The 25,649-nt window shown below is 42.5% G+C and overlaps 1 protein-coding gene across 1 annotated transcript in view; it reads left to right on the forward strand.

The window, feature by feature from the left end:
- The window catches only part of LOC308114709 (ephrin type-B receptor 1-B), a 195,261-nt gene that overhangs the window by 122,344 nt on the left and 47,268 nt on the right, over positions 1-25,649 (forward strand). Inside the window, exons 5-6 of the mRNA XM_080471806.1 lie at positions 4,688-5,023; positions 20,866-20,990. Of these exons, the coding sequence (XP_080327932.1) occupies positions 4,688-5,023; positions 20,866-20,990 (461 nt within the window). The remainder of the gene's footprint in view (positions 1-4,687; positions 5,024-20,865; positions 20,991-25,649) is intronic.

The following is a 25,649-nucleotide window of genomic DNA, read 5'->3' on the forward strand; positions in this document are numbered from 1 at the left end:
AAGAAAAAATTTGAATCTTGTCGGGAGACGTGGAGTCGTGAGGAAGACTCATTGATATCTGGTCTGAAGACTATATGTCGCGGTTTTTTGTGGCTACCCATTAGCCGCTAGCCAGTGAAAAGGGCGGGATTTCCGCTGTCTTCCTGTCTTCTTCCTCTCTGGTCAGTGTATTCGTTTTGGGCAATAGCGCCCCCAAACGAGCAGCTGTTGTAATTGCGTGACGTTGTCCAGGCAGTTTGTCCTCAAACCCGCAGTGTGAAAGTAAAACCAAACCAAATGAAGGTGTGAAATTTTCCGCCGCCCCTCCACCCCAGTCAAGCCGAGTCCCCGGACTGTCCCGGTGTGAAAACATCCTCAGTCACAAACTGAGAATCTAACTTGAGTTGTTTCTGCCGTGCCTCACAAGATGACATTTCAATGAAAAACACTGACCTCATAACAATTACCATGAGTAAGATAACATATGTACACACAATGTGCAATTCAATTCTAAAATTGCTTTTATATAATTAGCAATAATAACAGACAGTGACGGCGCAGAACTGAGGTGAATTTAAAAAGTCCATCCGTTCATTTGAAGGGTCGGGAGTTGGAGCTGATCCCGAGTGCACCATGCACGTGTCGCCAACAGGCCGACACGCGCACGCACATGCCGATGTTCAATTTACAAACACAAAATGATCTGCCTGTATTTAGACTGTGGAGGAAATGTAAACAGCTCACACAGACTTTATGACTCTCGGTCAATCCGCCCTGGTGGTGCTGCTGTTGTATGTAAGCACACGCGACTGTGCGGTTCATCGCCTTAACTGTGCATGTGAAACAAGCTGTGACCAGACCCTCAGCGATTCCACTAATTCAACATGAAGCAGGCGCATCATTTGGCTCTTCTTTTTTTTCTCTCCCTCTCTCTCCTCTGTGTGTTTGTGCCTTGCTTCTGTCTGGAAAATCATGTTCAGTTTGCGCCCTCTCGTTGATTCAGTTAGCCAGATTCATAATGCCCCCACTGTGATTGCCACATCTGTTTAAATGGAATGAAACAAATAACGTTTCTGGCATCACCAGTTCTGTTCACGTTCCATCTCTTCATGATGCCACTGCAGAAACTGCAGAGAGCGCATGTGTATTAATACATCGTCGTTCTTGGAAAAGTCGCCTTGTTGTTGTTCCTACGATTGCAAAATTAAAACAGATCTTTTACCGAATGCCAGGGGCTGTTTGGAGGAATTGCACATTTCTCCTTTAACTTTAAGTGAAAACAGAATATATGTAAGCACAACCACGCCCGAGTGGCAAAGCTGAATGAATGCCAGCTAAGAGCCTGTAAGTAAAGTTCTCAGTAATTTAAATCCCCTGGCAAATTAACACAACCAAAGGCCGTGATAATAGTCTGCAAATCACTGGATAAGTGGCAGTCATATCTGATTACTTGTGCCGTCCCAGCATATGTGGAGTGTGGTTGTAATTGGGATGAAGCAGTGTGACATCTTGTTCACACCTCGGCTGGCCGATACTCCGCTTTTCTCATCGTGTCGATGCATTGATGCAGACACTGCAAACACAAATACATCGACAAAAATACATTTTCCATATGAGTGGATATGCATTGTTTTTTGTTTTTCTTTCCCTGGAAATGTACATTTGGGGACAAGTGCATGCATGTGATGGATGATCCAGAGGTTGCTACTGTGTGAGTAATGTATGGAGCGCCAGTTGTGCAGGGAACCAACATAGAGACTCCAAACTCATCCTGTATACGTTTTTCTGCATTTTTGTCCCATATTTCACAATCAAATACATCAAATACATCGCATTATGTATAATTCATTGAACGGAATTATTTACTGTTTGACCCTGCATCTGCAGCATTTTCTGCCCTCTCAGCCAGACCATAATAATCACACGATGGAGGTCGCGCCCTTCCTGTCACAGGCTTCTGGCTTTGTGAGGCGCTGAGATGAGGCCGCTGCAGTAACAGTGCCGTTACCTCGCCCTTACGTGTCCCAGCTCCCGCGGTCTTTCCCAGAAGGCTTTGCAGCAACAGTGATTCATTGAGTCTGAGTTGACTGAAGCAACTATTTTAAATGAAGCCGCTCGCACACAGAGATTCAAAGCTAAACTAGCCTGCTTCACTGCAATATGTTTAAAACTAAGGCTGCTCAATATTAGGAGAATATCTGATGTTCTCTGTGATAAATGCAAGTGCATAGACGATGTTCTTATTTTAAATAACACTGCTCTTTTTCTGTCAGTTGATTACCTTTTTAGAATTGCATAATTACAGTTAATGACAGATTTCTTTTATAGTTAAACTTCTTTCTTTTTATATTCTTGAACGGATGCACAATTTCACACAGTTCAGTTGGTGACACGTATGTTGACACCCAAATAAGATAGATTTGCGATACACTGTGTAGCCCTACTTTTAGCCCACCTTGGTTTAATCAGGTCTGATGCGTCGAAAACAGGGTCAATATATCCAGTATAATGGGAAACTGAGCAGTTCTGCTCAAGCTGAGTGAAATTGTAGTTTCACACTGGTCATGGACGTGGGAATGGGTGGTTTAAACGTCTCTTTAAATAGTAAAGGTTAGGCTTTATGGAGGGTAAATTGGTAGCAGATAAGCTGTGCGGGGCCTCCTCACTCATCCCAAACAGCGCCGGCTAAGAGCTCTGGCAAGCTTCTCCTTTTGTCTGCTGCAGGAGAAGAAAGAGCGGCGGCGGGCAGCCGCAGGGACACAATGTCTCAGCTAAGCAAAATCCGACACTCCCATTTCAAGTGATTTTAACTCTTAAAAAATTGCGCTCCAATTGCAGGCGGCTGAACGAGCCACTTTCCTGCACCCTAATATTAAGCCACCACTCAAGCAAAACAATAGTTTTATTATTTCTTGATTTCTTTCTGAATGTGGTTTCTGAGGTTCTGCTTCAGCTGCGGGCGATGAGGGAGTGAACGGGACCGTGAATCTCCAGAGCCACTTGGATAAGAATACTCCATGCAACACTGCATTTTGCTAAATAACCAATGTTTGATAGACACAAACGTTTCGCTGTATGATCTCTCTGGGTGTGAATGGAATAAATTAGCATTCCAATTGTGCTGAAGATGGAGAAAAATAAGAAAGAGAGAAGTGGCTCTTGGACAGCGGCACTTATATTTATTACAGTGCTGTGAAACTGCTAAATTAACACAAGACAAATTTGTGAAACTGTTTTGCTTTTGCTCTTTTCAGGCAATATATTATGTTGCTGTAAAGACAATGACGAGTTTGCCGGGGATTAAAGGTTGTCTGATATGATCTTTTATCGTTTCACTGACTGTATTTGGTTACTTTTACCTTATGTACATTACTACTTAACCATCATGGAGTAAGTTCATGAATTTGTGAAAAATAATTAATAACACTATTACACAGGACATCTGCACAGCCCTCTTTGCTTTTCCATTTCTTACATGACGCCTGTTGAAAAGCACAAGTGTGTGAATCTGTGCTCAGTTTTGTAAGTGGCCTTGTTCTGGTTGCTGTGAGTGCAGTGCACCATTAAAAAAGATCTTTTACCAAATGTCAGGCTCTGCAGACAGAAACCTAAAGCTAATTATATAAGCATTAAACATAAAGTGGTTTAACCCTTTATTGGCTTTAATTTCTACCTCTGGTGACCTCTGTGGTTTCACTTACTTCTTTCAAAGTGACAAGTGAAATAGAACCTCATGAGTTGTGCTCAACATGGAGATAGGCGTTGCTTGTGTTAGATTTCGGAAAGTTGTGACACTTTTGCTTTACACTTCTCAGAATCACATAAACACTGTTACGTTTTGCCACTTTGCTTCCACAAAAGCTCCCAAACTCTCTCAGAACAAACAGCAAATACGCAAATAATAAAACATGACGATACCATACTTGATTGAAAGAACCAACACATAAAACTGGTTGATGTCAGTGTTTCAATAAATGGCCTGGATACGATGGGAAGATTCTGGTGTGAGCCTGCAATGTATCGGTCTGTTGAGGGAATTCAAGATATTTATCTGCTGACCCGACATAAGAACGTCAAATAAATACCAAAACGTACTTACTTTGCCTCCTGCTGAGAAGTAAATGTGGGATTATTTCCTGTAGTTTTAAGCAAAGGATATTGTAAATGGCTGTAGGGATTCGAACAGAATGATAAAGGCCATGAAAAAAAAATAAATAAAAAAAACCTGGTAGAGAAACATTTGGATTCATCTTTACATGAAACTCCTCGACTGTTAAACTTGTGCTATTGTTCCATAAACGTGTTAAAGTGGATTTATTATTTTACATCCAGATCTGAAATGTATGTTTTCATAAACTCCACTCATTCTCTTAAATTCATAATCTCTTGTAAGAAATACAAAGAAATAAGTTATTTAGTGACAACACCCCCTTCACCCACCCCCCTATGACAAAGCTATGTTTCAACACCTTTATTTAACTTTTCATTTGCTGGATAATGGAGCTCGATCCCAGCCAATGATGTCTCACGCACACACACACACACACACACACACACACACACACACACACACACACACACACACACACACACTATCCTTCTAAATCCTTCATTTTTTACTTCTATTTCGCTTACGTCCTTTGTGTGTGTGTGTGTGTGTGTGTGTGTGTGTGTGTGTTTGTGTGTGTGTGTGTGTGTGTGTATTCAGGTGTTCCTTCCAGCCCCAGAAATGTGATTTCCATTGTGAACGAGACCTCGGTGATCCTGGAGTGGCACTCTCCCCGGGAGACGGGTGGTCGGGACGATGTGGTCTACAACATCGTGTGCAAGAAGTGCCGCGCCGACCGGCGGTCCTGCTCGCACTGCGACGACAACGTGGACTTTGTGCCCCGACAGCTCGGACTGACGGAAACCAGGGTCTTCATCAGCAACCTGTGGGCTCACACACTGTACAGCTTCGAGATCCAGGCCGTCAACGGGGTCAGCAATAAGAGCCCGTACCCGGCGCAGCACGTCTCCATAGACATCACCACCAACCAGGCTGGTAAGTGCTGCTGCTGCTCCGTTTGATGGTGATGATGATGATGATAATGACTCCCCTCCCTCTGTAGCGTCGTCATGTGAGATTCCCTATTAGCATTGTCGTCTGGTTTTGGGATTTTGTAATTCATCCTCCATGTTAGCAACCTGCTTCGCTCCCCTGTTTAAGCAATTCAATTTCATTTTGCCTTTGCGGAATAGCAGATTCCCTGTTATTGCAGTAACGTGAAACATCGTGCACAATGGACGTACCAGAGTCCCTCTTCTTGGCTTGGCATTCTTCCAGGCCTGTAAGATTTCACATGGCTCGGCTGTAGAGTGAGCCGAGGGGAATCAAAGTGAAGGCTTTCCCTTTCAAATCGAGAGACCCGGACGTCACACTTTGGGGCTGAACAGTCACGATCCTCTGCTCCGTCTCTCTGTCATTTATTTACACCTGAGGACCTCTGTAAGAGAAATGGTCTCGGTTTGCATTTCTCTTTGGGCGGCTCACAAATCCGAGCTTTTTAAACATCTTTGGAGGTAATCATCCTTCTCCAAACTACACACAAGTCCTTTCATCCCTCTTTTTGTGATGCTCACAGATGGGAGGTTGAAAGATGATTGATTTACAGACTGGATCGTGTCTTTGTTGTCACTGTAGTGTCTTTTTTATGATTCCTCTCTTTGATGAGGCTTTGTTTTGAGCGCATTGCCACACAGCGAGCGCCTCTCTTTTCTCTGAGGGCGACACCCCAGCTGAAGTCGGTCTTCAGCGCTTCAGATGTATAGACTGACACGTCCCTGTCATCTGAATTTAACTAAACAACAGCAAAATTGATCCTGTTTAATTCAGTATTTTTCAAACAGCCGCCTCGTGTTGTGCTTCTAACGGCTGCTTTCATGCCTTTGTTGCTCTTGCTAAATGAAAACAGACACAGAAATGCTGATCTTTATATAACAGCGTTTGAGGTTGAGCTCTGCTCCGTGAGCGATACTTGAATATCAGATTAGAGGAAACCTCCTCCAGACACATACTTGGATCATTGCCGATTTCAGGCCAGGTTTCAGGTTGGTGCCGCCTGCTGTGTCCTTGTCCGTCTGTCTGTGTTTGTGTCGTCAAGGGCAAAAAATTCCATGCAACTATTGGAAGGAGGGGCAATAAACCAAAGAATTCCTTTACAGCAATTTTAGGTTGGGTCCACCAGCATATCACTATCCACATAATTCCATAGCTTGATCCATGTAATTTTAAGGCTTTACAAATGCATCACCTTGTGTATATTATTCACACAAGTGCTTTCAGATAAGATTATATATATTTGGGGACAATTACCAAGGAGGAGCTGCAGGGTGGTGGTGGCGCTCTGCTTCCACAGCGATGCGGGCCTCCCACAATCCAAAACAACAAAACCTGGATGTGTTTCAGGTTCACTGGTCAGACTGATACAGAATCGTCTGTGTGTGTCTGGGGTGTGTGTTTGTGTTGTGTTGGACCAGTGAGTGTACGGTGTGTGTGTTTGTGTTGTGTTGGACCGGTGTTTGACCAGTGAGTGTCTTTGTAGTTGTGTTTGTCCAGTGTGTATCCAGTGTGTGTGTGTCCAGTGTGTGTGTCCGGTGTGTGTGTCCATTGTGGGTGTCCGGTGTGCCCAGTGTGTGTGTCTGGTGTGTGTGTCCAGTGTGTGTGTCCAGTGTGTCCAGTGTGTACTTACTGTGTGTCCGCTGTGTGTGTCCAGTGTGTGTGTCCGGTGCGGTGTGTGTGTCCAGTGTGTGTGTCCATTTTGTGTGTCCGGTGTGTCCAGTGTGTCCAGTGTGTGTGTCCAGTGTGTGTGTCCATTTTGTGTGTCCGGTGTGTCCAGTGTGTCCAGTGTGTGTGTCCATTTTGTGTGTCCGGTGTGTCCAGTGTGTCCAGTGTGTGTGTCCAGTGTGTGTGTCCTGCTCTGGGTGAAAGTCAGCTGCATTGACTCTGTGACCCTGCACAGGATGAAGGATCCAGAAGATGGATGGACGGATGAATATAGAACACACTGGGCTTTCATTATTATTATTATTATTAAGTCAGTGTGTGTGTGTGTGTGTGTGTGTGTGTGTGTGTGTGTGTGTGTGTGTGTGTGTGTGTGTGTGTGTGTGTGTGTGTGTGTGTGTGTGTGTGTGTGTGTGTGTGTGTGTGCATAGACCTTTTTTGCTTTTCCTGTGATTTCTGTCACTAATAGACTCAGTTTTGATTTTAAAAATGCCTCTGCTGACCTGAATCAATGAGATCTGGAACAAAGGAACCAACATGACAAGATAATTACATTTCACATTTTAAGTAGAACTACCAGGACAACCAAACTGCATTTATATTGGACTTACAGGCCACCGTAGAACACTGTGTGTTTGCTACTTCAATAAACTGAAATCTGTTAATACAATTTGGATCCATCATCCATCTTCTTCCGCTTCGCGGGGGTGACAGTGTGAGCACTGTCACCCACATCACATCGCACCTGATAAGAACCTTCCTGCGGGTGGTGAACCCACGGGAAGGTGGCGCCCAGCGTGGCACACAAACCCACAACCCTGAGATTGTGAGTCTCGTGCTCTACCAACTCAGCCAGCCGGGGATTTGGATTAATCTCCTACTTAATATAGGATACAATGGATTTATCTTCTGTATTGTGAAAATCATTTTGTGTGAGTTTTAGGCACGTTATTGAATCTGGATAGATGGATAGACTATCTGTAAGAATATATTTTCTCTGGTAAGATCTGAGCTCAGCCAATAGAAATGACAGGTTGGAGCTTCTGGCTTTTTCTTGCTTTTGTAGATCTCCGACTCGTACACAGAAGCAGCGATCAGGGGCAAATGTTGACCAAGTGAAAAATTGAAATGGCTCTCTTCACTTTCGAGGGTAAATCACAGCTTCCCGGAACTCAATGCAGTCGTAAAGTGGAGCTATTGTGCAGCGAAAGACGAAATATTGTTGGTTGAATTCTTACAGGAAAATCTCTTCAAAAGAAAGAGTGGCGGGTTGGAAAGTTTGGTGTTTGAGACTTTTGCATTTTGTGCTGTTTCCTTCCTTTTTACTGAAACATGGTGAAATATGACGATGAAACACTTGTCAAATTAATTTAAAACGAGTTCTTTTTTATCGTAATTGCAGAATGAACTTACTTTACGTTTGCCTCAAAAGACCAGTGGAGTTTGTAATTGCCTCATCCGGACCGCTTTTGTATAGGAGTACATTTTAAATTAAATTTGGAGCAGTTGATGGAGGCCATACCGCATTTGATTATAAAGACTCTCAGAGGAATATAATGACCGGCTGAACTTGTCTTTGAGAATGAGTCAGGGGAGGAGTGGGTGGGAAGACAGGGGAGGATGGAGAAATAGAGTGCTTTCTTTCCTCTAGACTGAGAGCCTGTGACAGTGAAGGAGGGGAAAATGAGGGAGTAAATAGGTCTGATTATCAAGGTGGCCTAATGGTGCTGACTGTCCCCATTTGACAGGCTAATAGTACACTTGACAGATAGATGTAGAAGAAGCAATGCCCAGGCCTATTGTTGAAGTCTGCTGCAGTAATGAGGTGTCTGCCAGTAATCTGCCAGGCCTGTGTCCAGCCCTGTGTGGCCCTTTTGTAGCCAGGTAATTGCACTGTTCCTTGTTTCGACAGGGGGTTTCAATAGTGGGTCAATGTCGGCACAGAAGTATCCAGAATGGATTAAGGTTCATAATGCACTTGAAAAATGAAAACCAAAGGCACTCCTAAACTATGAGCCTTCATTTTTCTCTGTCTCTACAAAGTCCACGATGCCTTTTCTTTTTTTTTTTTTTTTTTTTTTATGAGCCCTGAAATCCTTCTGATACAAGACTACAAAGTGAGAGGTAAAATGATTAGAGTGTCCTCCACTGATCTTGTCAAAAAAATGATTCAGTTACAAAAGCTCCGTTACAGGATGGACAAGAATTAATTGGGATACGAAATCGTGTAACTAAGACAAAAAGATATATACATATAAAATAACACTAATCATGCATTTTCGATAAATGTGCTACTTATTCTGTGCAGATGAGAACAATGCAGCTGTTAGAGGAAAGCATAATTTCTTTATCTGTCACTATATGTCAATCATGTCATACAAAAAGCTCTGTGCTATTTAATATGTGTTAAACCAAGTCATTTGTGGCAAAGTCAGAGTTTGTGGAATTGGACTAAAATTAGAAATGAAACGAGGTGTGAAATATGAACAATCAAAAAGATCCAAACAACTCTACTGAGGATGTATCAGGTGAATAAAATAGAATTATCTGTGAAAGTGAGATTATCAATGAAAGTGCACACGCAGGCGAATTAGATAAAGAAACTGACATCAGGTTACACATAATATTTAATGATGCAATATTCTATGGTTTAATAATGTCCTCATATAATTCTTTTTACCTATGTAGTCTGTGGTTTCAAAGTATGATGGCAAAGTCAAAGGTCTTTGTCAGTGTTGTGTTCTATTCAGTCTCCTTTCAATCCTTCTACTCTGATGTTCAAGATGAGCCCTTCTTATTCTGTGCTGTTGTGCTCAGCACGGCTGCTCAAAAGCTTTAAGATGAGTAATACGACTGTTTAGTAGAAAATAATTAATCAGCATATTTCCCTATTTATTTTCCATTTCACCCATCCTTTTGCAAATAACATGCATGCATGCATATGCCTCTGTTTAATTCTCGGCTAATTGAAATTGCATTTGCGCTGGGACTCATTATCTGCACAGCATGGAGCAGCATTTGTGGCTGTCACCGTCGCCGTGTCATGGAAATAGGATCTCCATCAATCACACGCAGCTCAACCCTTTTTTTCCAACCTTATTTTAATTTTCAGGTGTATTAAAATAATGGATATATTAGACCCCGACAACATACGGTCTGTGGCCCTTTGGTCTGATTGGCCCGTCAGGGTTCCATGACGCATTGTGAATGAGATGACAATCATTATAACACATGCAGTACAACCGTTTGACTGTTATAACGACACTGGCTGCTCTGTGGCTTTATGTGTTTACATACATTTAGCCCTGTTTTGTTGAAGGTTTGATTGATATTAGAATCGCTATTATCAGTGAAAGAAAGATGCAAACAAGTCCAATGATCTGGTTGATGCAGAGCAGAAACACTCGTTTCATCAAAAGTACAAATTACCTTTCAATAGGACAGAAGCTATGTTATGTTATGTTATGTTCTGTTAAGGTTCAGCCATCCTCAGTCCGACCAGTTTTTTATTATATTTGTGAACAGAACATCAAGTCCTTGAGGTTGAACTGATTGTGCGATTCATGAATAAGGACCCAATGCAGTTGTTAAAGCTTCGGAAAGCAAAATAAAAGTGGAGCAATTATAGCAATTATAAAGTGTTGTGGTTCAGCTCATTAAACCAAATTCAAGTTTGTATTTTTAAGTTCAAAATATCATGTGTAAGATGCGGACGCTAAAAAAAGCTTAAACGCTCATTACAGTATTGCTTTTTATTTTCTTGGACTTCACTCATGTCCACTTATGAGCAAAGCATGAATTCATCCACTACTTTGTAATGGAAAAAAAAAGTTTGCACTTGTCTCTTTGTGTTTTAAACCCGACGCGACTTTAGTGGAGACTCTTTAAATTAACTAAACCCAGTCCACCCAGAAAGCTGCACACAGCAGTGGATAGAGGTGTGATGGTGTAAATTGGCCGTGTGAAGACGATGGTGAGAGGAAGAAGAGGGGGAGGGGGGCACGGAGGTGAGGCTGGGTGTTGAAGGGATTTAGTGTGAATCGCCAAAGAGGCCATTTAACTGCCCTCGATCCCAGCGTGTGTCTGAGAGGAAAGACTGATCAATAGTGTGATTTAGGAGTTCATTCACGGCCTTTGCTCCCCAGAAGACACACGTTCAGAAACAGACATGCAGAGGTTATATACTGCCCCCTCCCAGGCCATCATTCACACTTGGCCTGAATTTAGTCATATCTATCTCTGTTACCCACTGAAAATAACTATTTCATGTCATGTGGTTTGAATTAAGGAGCCCGACACTCCACTGCCAGTGAATTTATGAAGATGCTAAATGACCATAAAGATGTATGTCACAGTCACAGTCTCATGAAAAGCAGCCGTGTTTCCTGGACCATCAGACTAAACACTCTGTTGCCTGAGACGAGAATCTCCCCTCATTCTGTGACAAATCCACCAGGAAAAACATTGTCTCCTCATATATGTTTTCTTTTTTTTTCTTTTCCAGCTAATGCACAAGAGTTCTCTGATCTTACTGCCTTCTTGACCCAGATTATGTGCCAACAAACCCTCAGACCACAGAATGCCAAGTATATCTACAAACAGTTCTTCTCCACTTAGCTGCTGTTTGGAGAGCTATTCCCACAGAAATGCAAACAAAGCTCTCCTCGGCCTTCTATGGGCAAGTCTGACTGGGTGGGTTGCATTCAGGAGACTACGACAGAAATCCAAACAACCAGATGAATTAGAGAGATATACGCTCAGTGGGGCTCTGAAGTCCGATGGGATGTTAGGCAAACATGTCTGCGGAGGGTATTGGAGGCACTACTCATTATGTCTCTTCAGTTTACGGAGTCTTTCTATTTGATTTTGGGGGCGCTGCCTCTTTGGCTTCCTTCTTATTGTACCAGATTGAGGCTGTTTCATCAGCTTATACAATTCTTCGGGCTCTCTCTCTTTCATCTGATGCCTGCTCTCATTAATGTCGGATCCTGCCCCTCGATCCAGGGAGTATAGGAGGTATTAGCTGCAGGCAAAAATAAAAGTGTGTGCTTGAGAAATGCCGAGCCCCGGTGTCATTTCTGACGGCTTCATATAGAGCGTACGTGTCTGTTTGAACATGCGTTGTTTTAAATGATACATAGAGTGACGTTACACAATCCTCTATGTGTAAGGTGATTTTAAAAACAATTCAAATTGTGGTTACTTGACAGGACTCCGCGGTGCCGAACTGATCCTCCTGTAAGATGTTTGAAAAAGGCCCATTACCATGTAGTCATGGCTGGCTTGGTCCTCTGAGTCCTCGCTAATAAGGTGGCCAGCAGCCGAACCTATGCCTTTGACAGAGACACAGCACTATTGGCTGCTCTCCTCATCTGAGACACTGAGTCCCTATTAAAAGGCTGCATGGTTCAATAGTGTGGCAGCGTCTTCAAGCACAAGCCTCGAGTACGCTACACAGAAACAACAACTTAAATTGTGCCTGTGCCTGCAGATGTGTCCAGATGGACTTCCGCTCTTGTGTTTTGTCCTTTCAATGGAGCTTTGGTGCAAGATCAGCTGATCAATTGTAGGAGCAACAGTCTGTCCTATCAGTTTTTCTTTGTGAGTAACAGAGCTGAAACCTCCAGCAGGGAATTTAGATTTGAAAGCCGTGCTGCATGAGAAGCAAATTCGTCCAACTCTGTATCCAAGGAATCTCAGATGAGAGACTTAAAAGTTTCTCTGTTCTTTCGGGTGAAACTAATAAAACTAGAATTGGTTTATATGATGTAGAATACAGAGACTAACGTTGAGCTTTCGTTTAGCTTTTTGTTTTTTTGAATTTGAAAGGAATTACACTGATTGTATATTTCAGCTTTCTTCACCATGGCAGATGTTTTTATGTTGTATGCTTTGAGATTTCATCTTCCAAACATCAGTGCTCTTTCTCTTGCCCCTAATTACATTTCATCTCTGTCACCACAGGCAGGGCTCCATCTGATTGGACAAATGTGTTGACATGCAGAGCATGAAAGCACAGTGCATGAAAATGTTTTATTTATCACAATTAAATCAGTCTCAATGCATATTTATCCTCATTGAATTTGCAATAGATCATGCAGCTCTTTTGTTTAGCAGCTTTGCTCAAAGGTTTGATTCAAGGTCAGGGCCTCTTTGTGTGAAGATTGCATGATCTCCCTGAGGCTACATTGGTTTTACACCTCGATCCAAATCAGATGGTATGGTCACAAGAAACTAACTGTCGACGTGAGTAAGTATCTCTGTTAGTCCTGTGACCGGACCAAGGTCAAACCTGTATTTTACCCAGTATCCGTGGGATCCAGCTGGTTGTGAACCTCGTTTGGATAAATTGATTATAAAACATGGACTCATGGTTTATTTAAGCATTTGCCTTTTCAACAGAAATCACAAACATTGATTGTGAAACTGTAAATATGTGGGTATTTGGTATTAACATAGTTCTAGATTTACTTACTAAGGGTAATGACTGCAGTTCTGTAAGTTAATATACATGTTTTTCTGTCTAAACTTTGTAAAACCACAATTCTAAAATCCTGTAATCCAGATATAATGTCACCCTTAACTTTAAATTAACGATTAGAGGAAGTAACCAGAGTCCAAATATCTCGAACAATGTCCCAGCTTATTCATATTCTGCCGTCGATTAGTCATACAGAGGTAAATAGGTTTTTCATCCTTTCATCACCTTGTCTCATTCTTCTCTCTCGGCCTCCCTTTGTCTCTCCTCCTTTTCACTCTCTCTTTCTGTCTATGTCAGACACTGGGATGCTTTGACTTTGATTAATGGAGAGCCAAGCTCTGCATTAAAAGCCAGGGGCTGCAAGCGGGGCCAGATAAAAGTGGAGCACGGGAGCAGGAGACGGGAGGGATGGAGGAGGAGAAAGGAGTGCAGGACACAGTCACCAATCACTGTCAGCATCAGTGTCCCATGGTGACGAAGGGGAACGCTCTTGGAGGGGACAGCGGTCCTTCATCGGGCTGATCCTCACCCTCATACGGCTCGACGCCTCGTCTCTGGCAGGCTCTTCACACAGGCTGCTGGAAGGAGAGTAGGATGCACGTACAAGCTGTTTATTCCTCACTGTCCTGCTTTTGTTCTGAGAAGATCAGTTATAGTCTGTCCAGAGACACACACTGGTTAAAATAAAGTTTTTTGTTCCCCTTTAGGGAATAAAACAATGAAACTTTATTCAGCATCATGCGTGTGATGGTGGACTGGTATTGACTGAAAGTCTTTGGACCTGAATTATTAAAGCTTTGTATGTGTAAAAATGGGCAAAAACATACTACCTATTAAACAAAATAACTATATTTTTATAACAGAAAGCAACTGACAGATAATACACAGACTGTTTGCTTTTAAGAATAAGGAAAATCAGATGTTTGTCCCAGATCACACAAAAACTGAGAAGAGGTTATGATAATAGATTCATGGACAACATACAATGTGATTTACTATGAATGTTTTTATGGCTGTAAATCGGCTGATCCTTCAGCACAAATGCTGCTGTTTGGGTTGTCAGGGCGTTTCTCCAGCTGGCCCCCCCTCAACTTTTATTTGCTGACTTTTTTTATAAGATTCTTTCTTTATTTTATCAGATTTCAACTTTATTTCCGATTATATCCACTTTTTTTTTTCTCATTTAGATTGATTTGTTATAAAGCTCCAACACGTCTGGGGGCTGCTCAGCATTCCTCACAGTCCCTCCGTGGGGAAGACAAGCTCATGAGCTGTGAAACGTTACCGTTTCCAGCTGATCGTTCGGTTCAATTCAATTCAACTTCATTTATATGGCGCCAAATCCAACACAGTCATTTCAAGGCGCTTTTACACAGAAAAACCAACAATTCTTGGGCAATCACAGTCACTCACGTCATCATAGGACGAGTTCACATTTCTCTGTTTGATCCGGACCAGAGTTCTCTTCATGGAGTTTCTGGGAAAGACTTTTGTTTGGGTGTCTTCAAAGGCCCCCTCGGACTCTGAACCGGATCTAACAAGCCATCTCCGGTGTCTTTGAAAACATTGATCTTGGCTGTCATGCAAACGGTCTTTCCAGCGAGCGGGGTTAGAGGACGTGATGTCTACGTCTGCGCAATGTATTCTGGGTAGTAAACAAACAAAGCTAACCAGACGAATCAGAAGACGCAGAAAGAAAAAGTTGGAAAATATCTTGCGGGCAGACGTGGAGCAGTGAGGAAGAAGTAGTGAGGAAGACTCATTGATATCTGGTCTGAAGACTACATATCACAGTTGTTTGTGGCTACCCATTAGCCACAAGCTAATTAGCCTAGGCACTATGGGCTAAAGCCGCAGGACTTCCGGTTTCGGTCAAGACTGATCAATGAGCCGTGTTTCTTCTTTACTTCCTCTCTGGTCAGTGATTCAGGCGACAGCGCCCTCAAACCAGCAGTTGGTGTAGTTGCATGACATTTTCCAGGTGGTTTGATCCGGTCTGAAAAGTGTTGCTTGACCCCCCCCCCCCCCCCCCCCCCCCCCCCCCCCCCCCCCCTCACACACACACACACACACACACACACACAAACTTCATGTCATGGCCCAAATTTTTTTAGATTGTTGTCATGCAGTGTGGCTACCTGTGAACTTATGTTAGTGTTAAAAGTCTGTAGTAAACGGACAATTCCTAACTGAGTGGTGAAATGAGGCTAAGCTGTGCTGTTTGTTGATGTCAGAACATTCATTGCTCTGAGTGACTCTTGTTTCTTAAAATGGGCTAATGAGAAATTCCATCACAAATTTGTTGATAAAGCTTAAGAGATCTCAGCCCAGGTAACATTTAGAAGCACAATCAATACAAGTTTCAATGGTAGAAATGTGTTGGGTTTTTTTTTCTTTGTACTCCTAAACACATGGATTGGATTGTGACCAGGACCTGGGGCTCTCCTTGTCAGGCCTTTTTTTTTTGAACTGCAGAAATTTCTGTGTGGAGAGCCCCTCCCCTGGGGTCTGTCAGGAACAGAGTGTGCCTGTGGCCGGTAATTGATAATGCGGCCCAGGCAGCCCGAGCAGCCCGAGCAGCCCGAGCCCTGGTCAGTGGAGCGTGAACCAGCCTGAGAAGCAAAGGGGCTGAAGTGCACTGAGGTGAAGCTCAGCCTCACACTCTGTCAGGGGAGGCTCACCAAACACCATCCGTTCATCAACAGACCCCATTCATTTGTTCACATTCACGTTTCGGATAATTATCTGACACTCAAATCAAGAAATATTAACCCCAATCAAAACTAGTGAAAAAGCAAACACAGCGGAAGAAAAGGTCAAAGGCTTTTCTCCTCAGACTTCACAGAACCTGAACGCTGATGCGAGCGTAAAGTACATCAAGCTGGGAAAGAAATAGAATAATCATGAAGGGGTGCGATAAAAGGATCATTTATTTGAGAGACGGTGCCATTTGCTGCCTTTTGAACAGAGGAGTTATTCAGGGAGCTGGTGAGTGGAGACCAGGTGGAGCGATGACGAGGCCTCAGCAGCAAGCAGGCCAACAGCCAAGAGGCTGATCGGCACAAAATGTAGAGCACGGGCTTGTGTGGAGATGCATTTATGCCTGCAGGCATGGGGGGGTTTCCTCTCCAGTACGGTCTGCAAACACCAAGACTGCGAACGTCAGAGCAGCCACAGAATACACGTTTCAATCAAAGTCACTTGTATGTTCACAAGCTGCTTTGATGACTGCTTCCATGTTTTAACTTTAAATTAGAGTTCATCTTGGCAACTTGAAGGCATTTGTGATGATTCACTTGATTTTGGGGCATGTGCTCATGTTACCAATTAAAGACATCAATTTTTACATAAAAGCTAAGCAGTTTGTATGTCAAGTTAATAATTTGTGATATTTTTTTATGTCTGAATGTTTTTGCATCTATCATAGATTGATATATTCATCTCTTAGTTTCTGCAAACCTCTCATTTGAAATACATGTTTAGGCCAAATGTACTTACTGTGAAAACCTCAAAAGTGAATCTGCATCAGCACAACTTTGTTTAAGTGTTGGATCAAAATTCTCTGACAGTCTGCAGCATCATTTGCCTGCACAGATCAATCAGATTAATCAATGACGATTGAAAGTGTGTGATTCAAAAATCTGTTTAACAAATTTTCTTTCAATTTTGAGCTTCGGTCTTGAATTAATTCCAGATGAAGTGTTCTGTAATCGATGCTGAAGTTTGCAACAGGGTCACTTTGGATAACGGTAGGACAATAAAAAGAAAATATAGATCATTGGACTCTTTTGTATCACCCAGTACTTGAGCCCTGAGAGGGATGAAGTGATGAAGTATTGACCTACCCTCAAGCTTCAGTTAAACACACAGTCAGAAGGGTTTTCAGGTTTCATGCCCTCTCAAAGGTAAAGTCTGGGCCATGATGCCATTTTGGGGAACCCCATTATCTGCAGGTACACCACATGTACTAACCTGCATCCTTAGTTAAATATTGGACTTCCTAATATTGGTTCCTAATATATTCCAATAAGTCTCTCATTAAATAGAGAATTCTTTTTTGACATGAGATTCAGATGAGATCTAAGAAGAGATCCAACACTGAAAATCTAAAATAGTATCATAAAATCTGACATTAAATTGTATAAAAGAGCATACATATTTTCCAGAAGTAAAAAACAATGAGGGTCACTTTAAGATCAGTTCAATCTATTTAATGCCAGATTTGTAGATTAAAAGACACTTTCATCTGACGGCAGGTAGCATCGGATCAGACACCAAGTCCCAGTTCTGCTAAATGAGAAAGGTGTGTGATAATGACGTGTGTTTCCTGTGGACAAGCATTTTCTTCTTGACTTTAAGTTAAATCTGAACAACACAGACACATTAATGCAGATACATACATACATTTTTTATGGTTTATGGTCCACTGATACAATCTCTGAAGAGTGAGAGAGAGTCGGTGATAATGGAGGGATGACAGTGCAGTGGACAAGAAATGAAGGAATGGGCAGGAAATTGAAAGTGTCCGGGTTAATTGACAGGCAGTGTGTGTGCTCTCAGGTATATTACCGGGGCTGAGGGATGGAAAGCGCTGTGCTGCCGGGCAAAACACATCTCACTGCGGCACTGATTTGATTCCAATGGGTTTCATTTAATGTTGTTTATATACAGGGAGGGTCCTGCTTCAAATCGACTGGGGAATATTCTTTTAATGGATGTAATGACTGTATAGAATAGACAAAACCTCTGGAGCCTTGTTGTGCTGCAGATCCACTTGTTGGGTGTGTGTGCCCGTGATGTGTCACTTTTATTGGCTTCCTGCAAATATACTTTTTCTCCTGCCTGCTCTGCTTATAAATTAAGCTCAGGATGGTATTATCGACACTGAAGGAAACATCGAAGTACATCAAAAAGGGCAAAGAATCAGCTTTTACACATTTGTTTTTTCAGCGTTTCTGTTGAATGCAAGACCACATACTGGCACATTAGATTAACCTCTTGTTCGAGATACATTTTCCAATTTCCTTCTCACATACATTTATAAACTAATGATGCCTCCTGAGTGGGAGTAACTCGATACAACCTAGTGTGCTGTGCAAGTATATACGTTTGTTTATAGGCTGCATTAACAAAAAGCCCAATTATGCAGGATTTATTCAAATTGGAATTACAGTACATTAGTGGAACGGCAATGCATCGGGTATTTTGCATGCTTCGCTGAGACTAAAACTATTTTCTACCCTGGTAAACAATGGAAATGTATTCTAGATTGTGTCATTATGAATTGGCGACATGTTCACGGTGTACCCTGCCCGTCTTTCCATGTCACTTGCAGTTCTCGGTGGCCGTGCAGCAGGTGTGCAATGATTTGGCCTCATCATTAACGTCACCATCTTCATACTGGGCGTGACCACCATTTGTCTTTATAACAAACTTGAATTTTTGGTGGCGTAGATTCAACAAAGTGCTGGAAACTTCCCTCAGTGATTGCATCACACAGTCCTTTCAGATCTCCGGTTTTAAAACATCCCAACGGTGCTCCGTTGGAGGGATTCTTACACACTTTGATGCTCAGTTTCAACTTAAAGCAGGCCGACTTAACCACGTCTACACCTTTAAATGCCTTGTGTGATTGACTTTTTAAATATTTGGCCAACTGGAACTGCTGTATCCAAACTTTGTTTCTGGAGGATTTATTCACGGTGAATTTGTGAAACATTGTGTTTTGCACAAATTAGCAGGAATTGAAGCTTAATGTCTGATGTGTTTGATTGAAAAGTCCTAAAAAGCCGCTGCTCCTTATTTGTTCTGTGCAGGTCACACTTATAATTTGCCCTAATAACCAAAATGAGTGGCTCCAACAGCAACTTTAATCCAACACAAATGGTTGGCGGATTGTTGCCAGACTCGTGGAGCCCGACCAAAGGTAGCCAGAGTCCCGCTAACTGGAGCCGACACTCAGCCTGCTGATATTTGGTCCTGCAGTGCCAGAATATGGCTGAGAGCAGCCTAATCATCCTGACTCAGCTGGTTACCTGGGCACGGATGAGGGAGCCACTCACTGTTTGATCTTGGCTTCTGTGGACCGTCATGATGGCCAGATAATTGTTGTTTTTATGTGTGTGTGCATGTGTGGGTGGGTGTGAATGTAACAGCACGGTTTGTGATAAGTCACCATATATATATGAATCTGGACGTTTATACATCTGCAACATAATTACTTGAAGTATTGAAACTAAACAGTAGAAACCTGATCAAATGCAGGTTTGCATGTGCACAATATTATATTGCAGAAGCTTTTCCACGAATGAATCTACACTGAGGAGCACATATAGTGCATTTCCCTTCATGAATATGGGATATGAGGCCTGTGTACCATATGGTGTAAACTACAGAGATGAGTTTATACCAATTGGTTATTGCCTGACGCACAATGTGAGGAACACATCTGAAAACGTGTTTGCTTTAATACGTTTGAAAAGATGAGATGCTGCTGTTATTGAGCTGAGAGATATTTCCTCAGCTGACTCCTTATAACTTTCACTGCAGAATTATTACCTGTAACGCTCTGATAAGTTTCATAACACCGTCCACCAATGTGTCCCAAGTCCACGATTTTGTGCTTGTGGCTGCTCAACTCGCCATCCAGTCACTTCATGGTGAACTTGATGCCTTTTCAAAGCAGATTATTCTTGTGTAAACAGGCCTCGTGCTGCAGAACTGTCTTTTAAATGCTCCTGTCTATGTGTTGTTATTCTTAGTAAATCACCCTGAAAACACATACAAACTAAAAGCACAATCTGTTTGTGTCAGCGTGGAATTAAGCACGCTTCATGCAGCATCTCAATAAATCAGGTCAATAATGTCAAAAGACATTACAGCCAAACAAACACCCACAAATAGAAAATAACATTGTGCATATCTTATATAAAAAAATTACTGTGAAGACCCAGAAAGAAGATGGATTCTCAGCTGAGGCTTGTCTTTGTGCTGTTTGCATCTTTTCTGTGGGTGCTTTAATCCAAGGTCCTGTTCGTTTGGCTAATTGGTGACTCTAAATTGGTATTAGTGTTTCTCTCTGTGTTTCCCCTGTAATAGACTGACTATATGCTGTGGAGTTCCCATGCTTCTTGCTCAACCTCAGCTGCAATATTTTCCAGCCCTGCAAGCTTAACTCTGATAGAATAAGTATGGAAGATGGATGGCTGGAAGACGCTGCACTGAAAACCATCAACAATCATTAACTGTCATTACTGTTGTTGATAAATCAGGCAGATAATAAAGTGGGTTTCCTATAGCTATTCTGAAGCACTATAAAAATCAATATGGCAGTTAAAGCACCACCTTATATTCAATTTAAAGCTTCAAGTAAGAAAAATGGTTCAAATTAATTGTGTGCAAAGTTGGGTTTCACATCTTATCCAAATTCTGTCTAAGTGACTGAAGTAATAGTGGGAGAAAACTTTCAGATAAATGGTTTGTGGTTACTGTGCTGTTCAGTCAAAAGTAGTCACAAAAAAAAAACCTCATTGCAGGATAACTGCTGTTTTATTATCCTGAATAAACCTCCACTATAACAATGAAGCTGATGGCCCATTCTTGAAGGACTGTATTAATTTGTGTTTCTCTCTGTTTCCTTCAGCTCCTTCGATCGTTCCCATCATGCACCAAATAAGCTCCACCATGAACAGCTTCACGCTGTCCTGGCCTCAGCCGGACCAGCCCAACGGCATCATCCTGGACTACGAGCTGCGCTACTACGAGAAGGTAGAGCTGCTTCCTCTCCTCAATTTGACTGCACAAAGACGTAACCAACAAATTAACCCTTTATATGGTGAACTTCCTCATCCCTTCACATTTCCTCCACACTGCCAGTCGGGTGTAAAGCACTTTGAGATACAAAACACATGAGGCAGATGTGCGACACAGTGAGGAAGGTGAAGCTTGGGTTGGGCTTAGAGAATTTATGAAAATAAGAACGACTTGTGGCTCTTCTGCTTTAAAGGAGTCACCACCAGGTATTCTCACATACCATGTTCAAACATAGAGCTCATTCTGACCCTTTTTCATACCTCAACTTTCTCTTGCGAGATTACATGCAGGATTTTGATTGGTACGGATGCCAGGCGCGAGTTGATTGGCCACAGGAACTGTCAAGTTGTAGGGAAGTCATGGATAGCTATAGTGTCCTTTGCTCAGACACCGAAAATGAAAATAAAAGAAAGCGATCATGGAGCCATCTACAAACATTCATGCCACAGAGCAGCACACCCCGGAGATTTCAAATGAAGTACCCGGTCATTTGTAAATCACACGAGGTTCAATCTTTTTACTAGTCCCGTTAGCGGCTAACACTAGCCCGATTAGCAGTTAGGTTCTGTCTGTCTACCATGAGATCAGGGTCTCAATCACAATAAAACGTAACGTATCACAAGCGGCGAGACACCGACTCTACTGCAGGTGAGTCTCTGACAGCAGGAATCTTTCCAAACGCAGATTGATGCGGCTTCGCCTGGTATTCTACCAAATTAGTGAAACATCCAGGTGCTCAATGTATAGCACAGACATGAACGGTGGTGGGTTTACGATATAAGCCTCCTGTGTTGATTTTAACACAATCAAAATCTCCTGTGTTGGGGTACGATTCTGGTTTGAACAAAGAGCCCTAACACCAATATACATGTTTTAACATTTCTGGGTGATGATTGAAGTTTTGAAAAATGTTTAATACTATTGTGAATCGTCCTGCGAAGGGTTCAGATTACCTAGAGCAAATGCAAAACATTAATGAGTGCGAATTATTATCAGCTCATACCAGACACAGCTGCACTGGGTTTTTTTCAGTTCACACAGGCAGTGTCCTCAGGAGAGTTAGACTCTGTCCACACGAGCCAAAACAATCAAAAAAAATTACGTCCACACGTCACTATGAACACGGATCAGCACGATGCCTAAGTGCATGTAGTACATATGCAAGGCATTTAGGGGTGCTGTGACTCACCAAATTCACCAAAAAAGGCAGAAGACACAGAGAACATAGAGGGTACGTCTGAAAAGTCCCTCCTAACTCCTTAACTATCGAGTTTACCTTAACCCCGTAGATGATGTCACGGGGTTAAGGAAAGGTGTTAGGAGGCTTCCTAAAGGAGTTAAGGAAAGGCGATCACGTTAGTGTGGCAGTCGGACAGCACTTTCACTGAGTGATGTCATATTAATGCACTGGCGGCGCAAGTTAGTGACGTCTGCCATGGTGAGGAAAGAACCACAAGTTTCTGAAAATGGACTAGAAAAGGCAGATTATTGCTTTGGTAACTTACATGATCTGCTCCCTTTTTCCGACATCGTGAGTTTCCCTGAACGCTCGGATGATTGGGTACCTTTGAATGTTGTCGCCGCAAGGAATTGTGGGGGAGCATGAGCTCGCCTCCTTTGGTAAAGGAAGCATAAGTGGTTCCTAAGCTAAAGGAGGTTCTAAAGGAAGCATAAGTGGTTCCTAAGCTAAAGGAGGTTCTAAAGGAAGCAACGAGCCTCCTTTCCTTTGCTTATTGAGAATTCAGACAGTCCTTATCATGGCCGCCACACAAAACACTTCCGGGGTTCAGGAGAAGTCGATAATTAAGGAGTTAGGAGGGAGAATTCAGACGTACCCACAAATATAGAGGTAGACTAGAGGTATAGAGGTATGGCCATAGAGGGGTGACATTATTGTTTTCCGCAGATCTGCGTCTTTGACCGTCCACACCTCAAAGCCAAGCCAGCATTTTTGAATTTCCCTACTCTGCGACCCTTGTTGCACTGGGTATCGTGCTGCTCTGGAGTCACCGTTCTGCTGCTCCGTTAAGGGAGTAAAAAAAACAACAAAATGAAGTAAACAAAACTGCAAACATTACGTTATATTTTTTTAACGAGTTAAATGTTTTCAAATCAATTATTTAAATGAGGCGTTATTTTTGACAGCAGTAATTATTTCTAATTGATGTGTTTCATATATCTAGTATATGTCCATATATATTTAGTATAGTATCTTATAGCTTTGTTTCTCACGAAGAATGGTCTTCAGCAAACTTGGGCACTGCCGTGTACTGCGCATGCATGTTCCACCTCGCTAATGACTATCAGTCATATTTTAAACATGTTTAGCATGTAACGTCGCTACTGTATGAGCCCCGCAGCTCGTTAACATGTGGGAAGGCGGGCTTACGTGCTCAGCCTATTTGTTTACAGAAATACATTTAAGAAAACCGTATTTCTGAAGACCGTATCTCGCCGGTGCTCGGTCCGCCACTGCTTCTGTTTTTATGTCAAATATACTTAATAATCCTTCCAAATGTGTCAAATTTACTTTGAAATCCAATCCTTCAAATCACTAATGCTGAAAAAATTTGTTGTGGACGAGTTGTCCGGAATCACATGGACGAGTTTTCCGGGCTTCACATTGTCAGTGATCGCATGTGAGTTAGGATGAACAGTAATCATGAGCAAACAGTCGCTGTGACTGTAGTCTGCTGGAGGTAGTTAATGTATGTCAATGCAATGTCTCCCGATGGCTTCATAATAAAGTGCGAGCTTGCCTGCTTCATTCGTTTTCTTTGTTGGACTGAAGACAAAGAGCACTCTCTGAGTGTGAGAACTGAAGGATTTTACTTATTTAAAAGAGTTAATATGAAGCTCCATGGCACTGATTGGGGTTGAGATGGAGTTAGGCACAGAAAGCATTATGTCAATGAATGGGCTCCACGTGTAACGCTGTACAAACGTGTGTGTGTGTGTGTGTGTGTGTGTGTGTGTGTGTGTGTGTGTGTGTGTGTGTGTGTGTGTGTGTGTGTGTGTGTGTGTGTGTGTGTGTGTGTGTGTGTGTGTGTGTATGTGGTACAGTTGTCTATTATGTGTCTCCTTCTCTGCATATGCAGAACACGCTACATGTCAAGCTTCCCAGATTTCTGTGAGCAGAGTCCCCCGGGTTGATAATATGTTCCTTTACTATGTCGGCTGTGTCTCTCCCACTGTTCTTTGGTTTCTGCCGTTGATGAAGTGAATAGTTTGACCTCTGCTCCGGGCCCGCGCTGCACTGTGCAGCAACCTGTCCTGCTGTGAAAATGCATTGCGTCTGGAGGGAGTCACATCGACCCGTCTGCTCACACACAATACGTCTGCTTTATTAAGTCTCCAGCCCTACCCCACAGTGCCTCTGCTGCTCCAGTATTGACCTGTAGGATTTTCCCAAGGCCTTGGACGTAATGATACCCAGAGATTGGAGACTCTAGCTTTTTGTTTGGACCCTTGTTTGTCCTCTCGGAGCTGATCGATAGGTATAGCATAGCAAGGTTGGTCATGCACAGTTTCTCCCCAGTCTTTGTCATCTTAAGCTGAGACTTTTGTGAGACTTGGTGCACCTTCACCCATGTTCTGCTTTCCCAAATAAAAAGATAAAAATCAATACAGATTTATCAAAGTTTCTTTTCGTCTGTTGAGTTATTTACTTCACACAAACTCATTCTGGTTAAGGTTGCAGGATCAAAATTTACACCACCACTTTGGAATAGTCAAATTTTTTTATTTTCCATTGGAGAGAACAACGATCATGTTTTTAAACGAGCTGCAGCTGGATGCTCATTTATCCAAAAATAGCTGCATTGCACAGGTCATGAAATGGGATTGGATTTCCATGGCCCTTCAGAAACCTTATCTCCCAGACAGCTTAGTGTCGTGTAAATATCGCTCACCCCCCCCATTACCTCATGAATGTCAATGAAACCTAATCCTATTGATGTTTATGTAGCGCATCCTCACACAAATAGATGAGCACGGCGTAATCACAAACTAACAAGAACAAGATTGCTAATTGCACTGCAATAATTCAGGTGAAGTTGTCTCCCTCTCTCTTAGCGATATAGCGTCGGTGAGACAGAAGGGGAAGAGTGATCGCTGGGTGACACACTGGGCTCTGGTGATGAGATTTCCACTGCGGTGGTCCTCCTTTGACACGCTGTATTTTTGGATGTGACAAGAGATTTTTCCTCAGCCAGCCGTCTCTGTCCAGAGTGTCAGTGTAGATTTGTATTACGCCTGATTAAATGCCACCTCTCAGGAGATAGAAATTGAGGTGCTAGAAAATTTAGCAAAAGGAATCAAATACAACCATACCAATTGATATGTAATTTCTATGCCTGTTAGAGTTTATTATGAACATGCACGATGACAAGTTGACGGCAGAAAATTAAATTGCATGCAGTGGAGATCCGTGCTGCCAGCTCGCCATTGATTTTCTGAAGACTTTGAACATCCTGAAAATGTGGCAGTCCCAGACTGCTGCAAAGTGATGATGTGGCTTTTGAGTCTTAAGCGACAGTTATGGAGGAAAATCTCCAGCCAGTGGCTTGAACCAGCAGACTTTATATACTGTATATACAGTACATATGACCTTGC

The sequence above is a fragment of the Lipophrys pholis genome, assembly GCF_963383615.2.
Source record: "Lipophrys pholis genome assembly, chromosome: 1".
In the NCBI taxonomy this organism is placed as follows: domain Eukaryota; kingdom Metazoa; phylum Chordata; class Actinopteri; order Blenniiformes; family Blenniidae; genus Lipophrys; species Lipophrys pholis.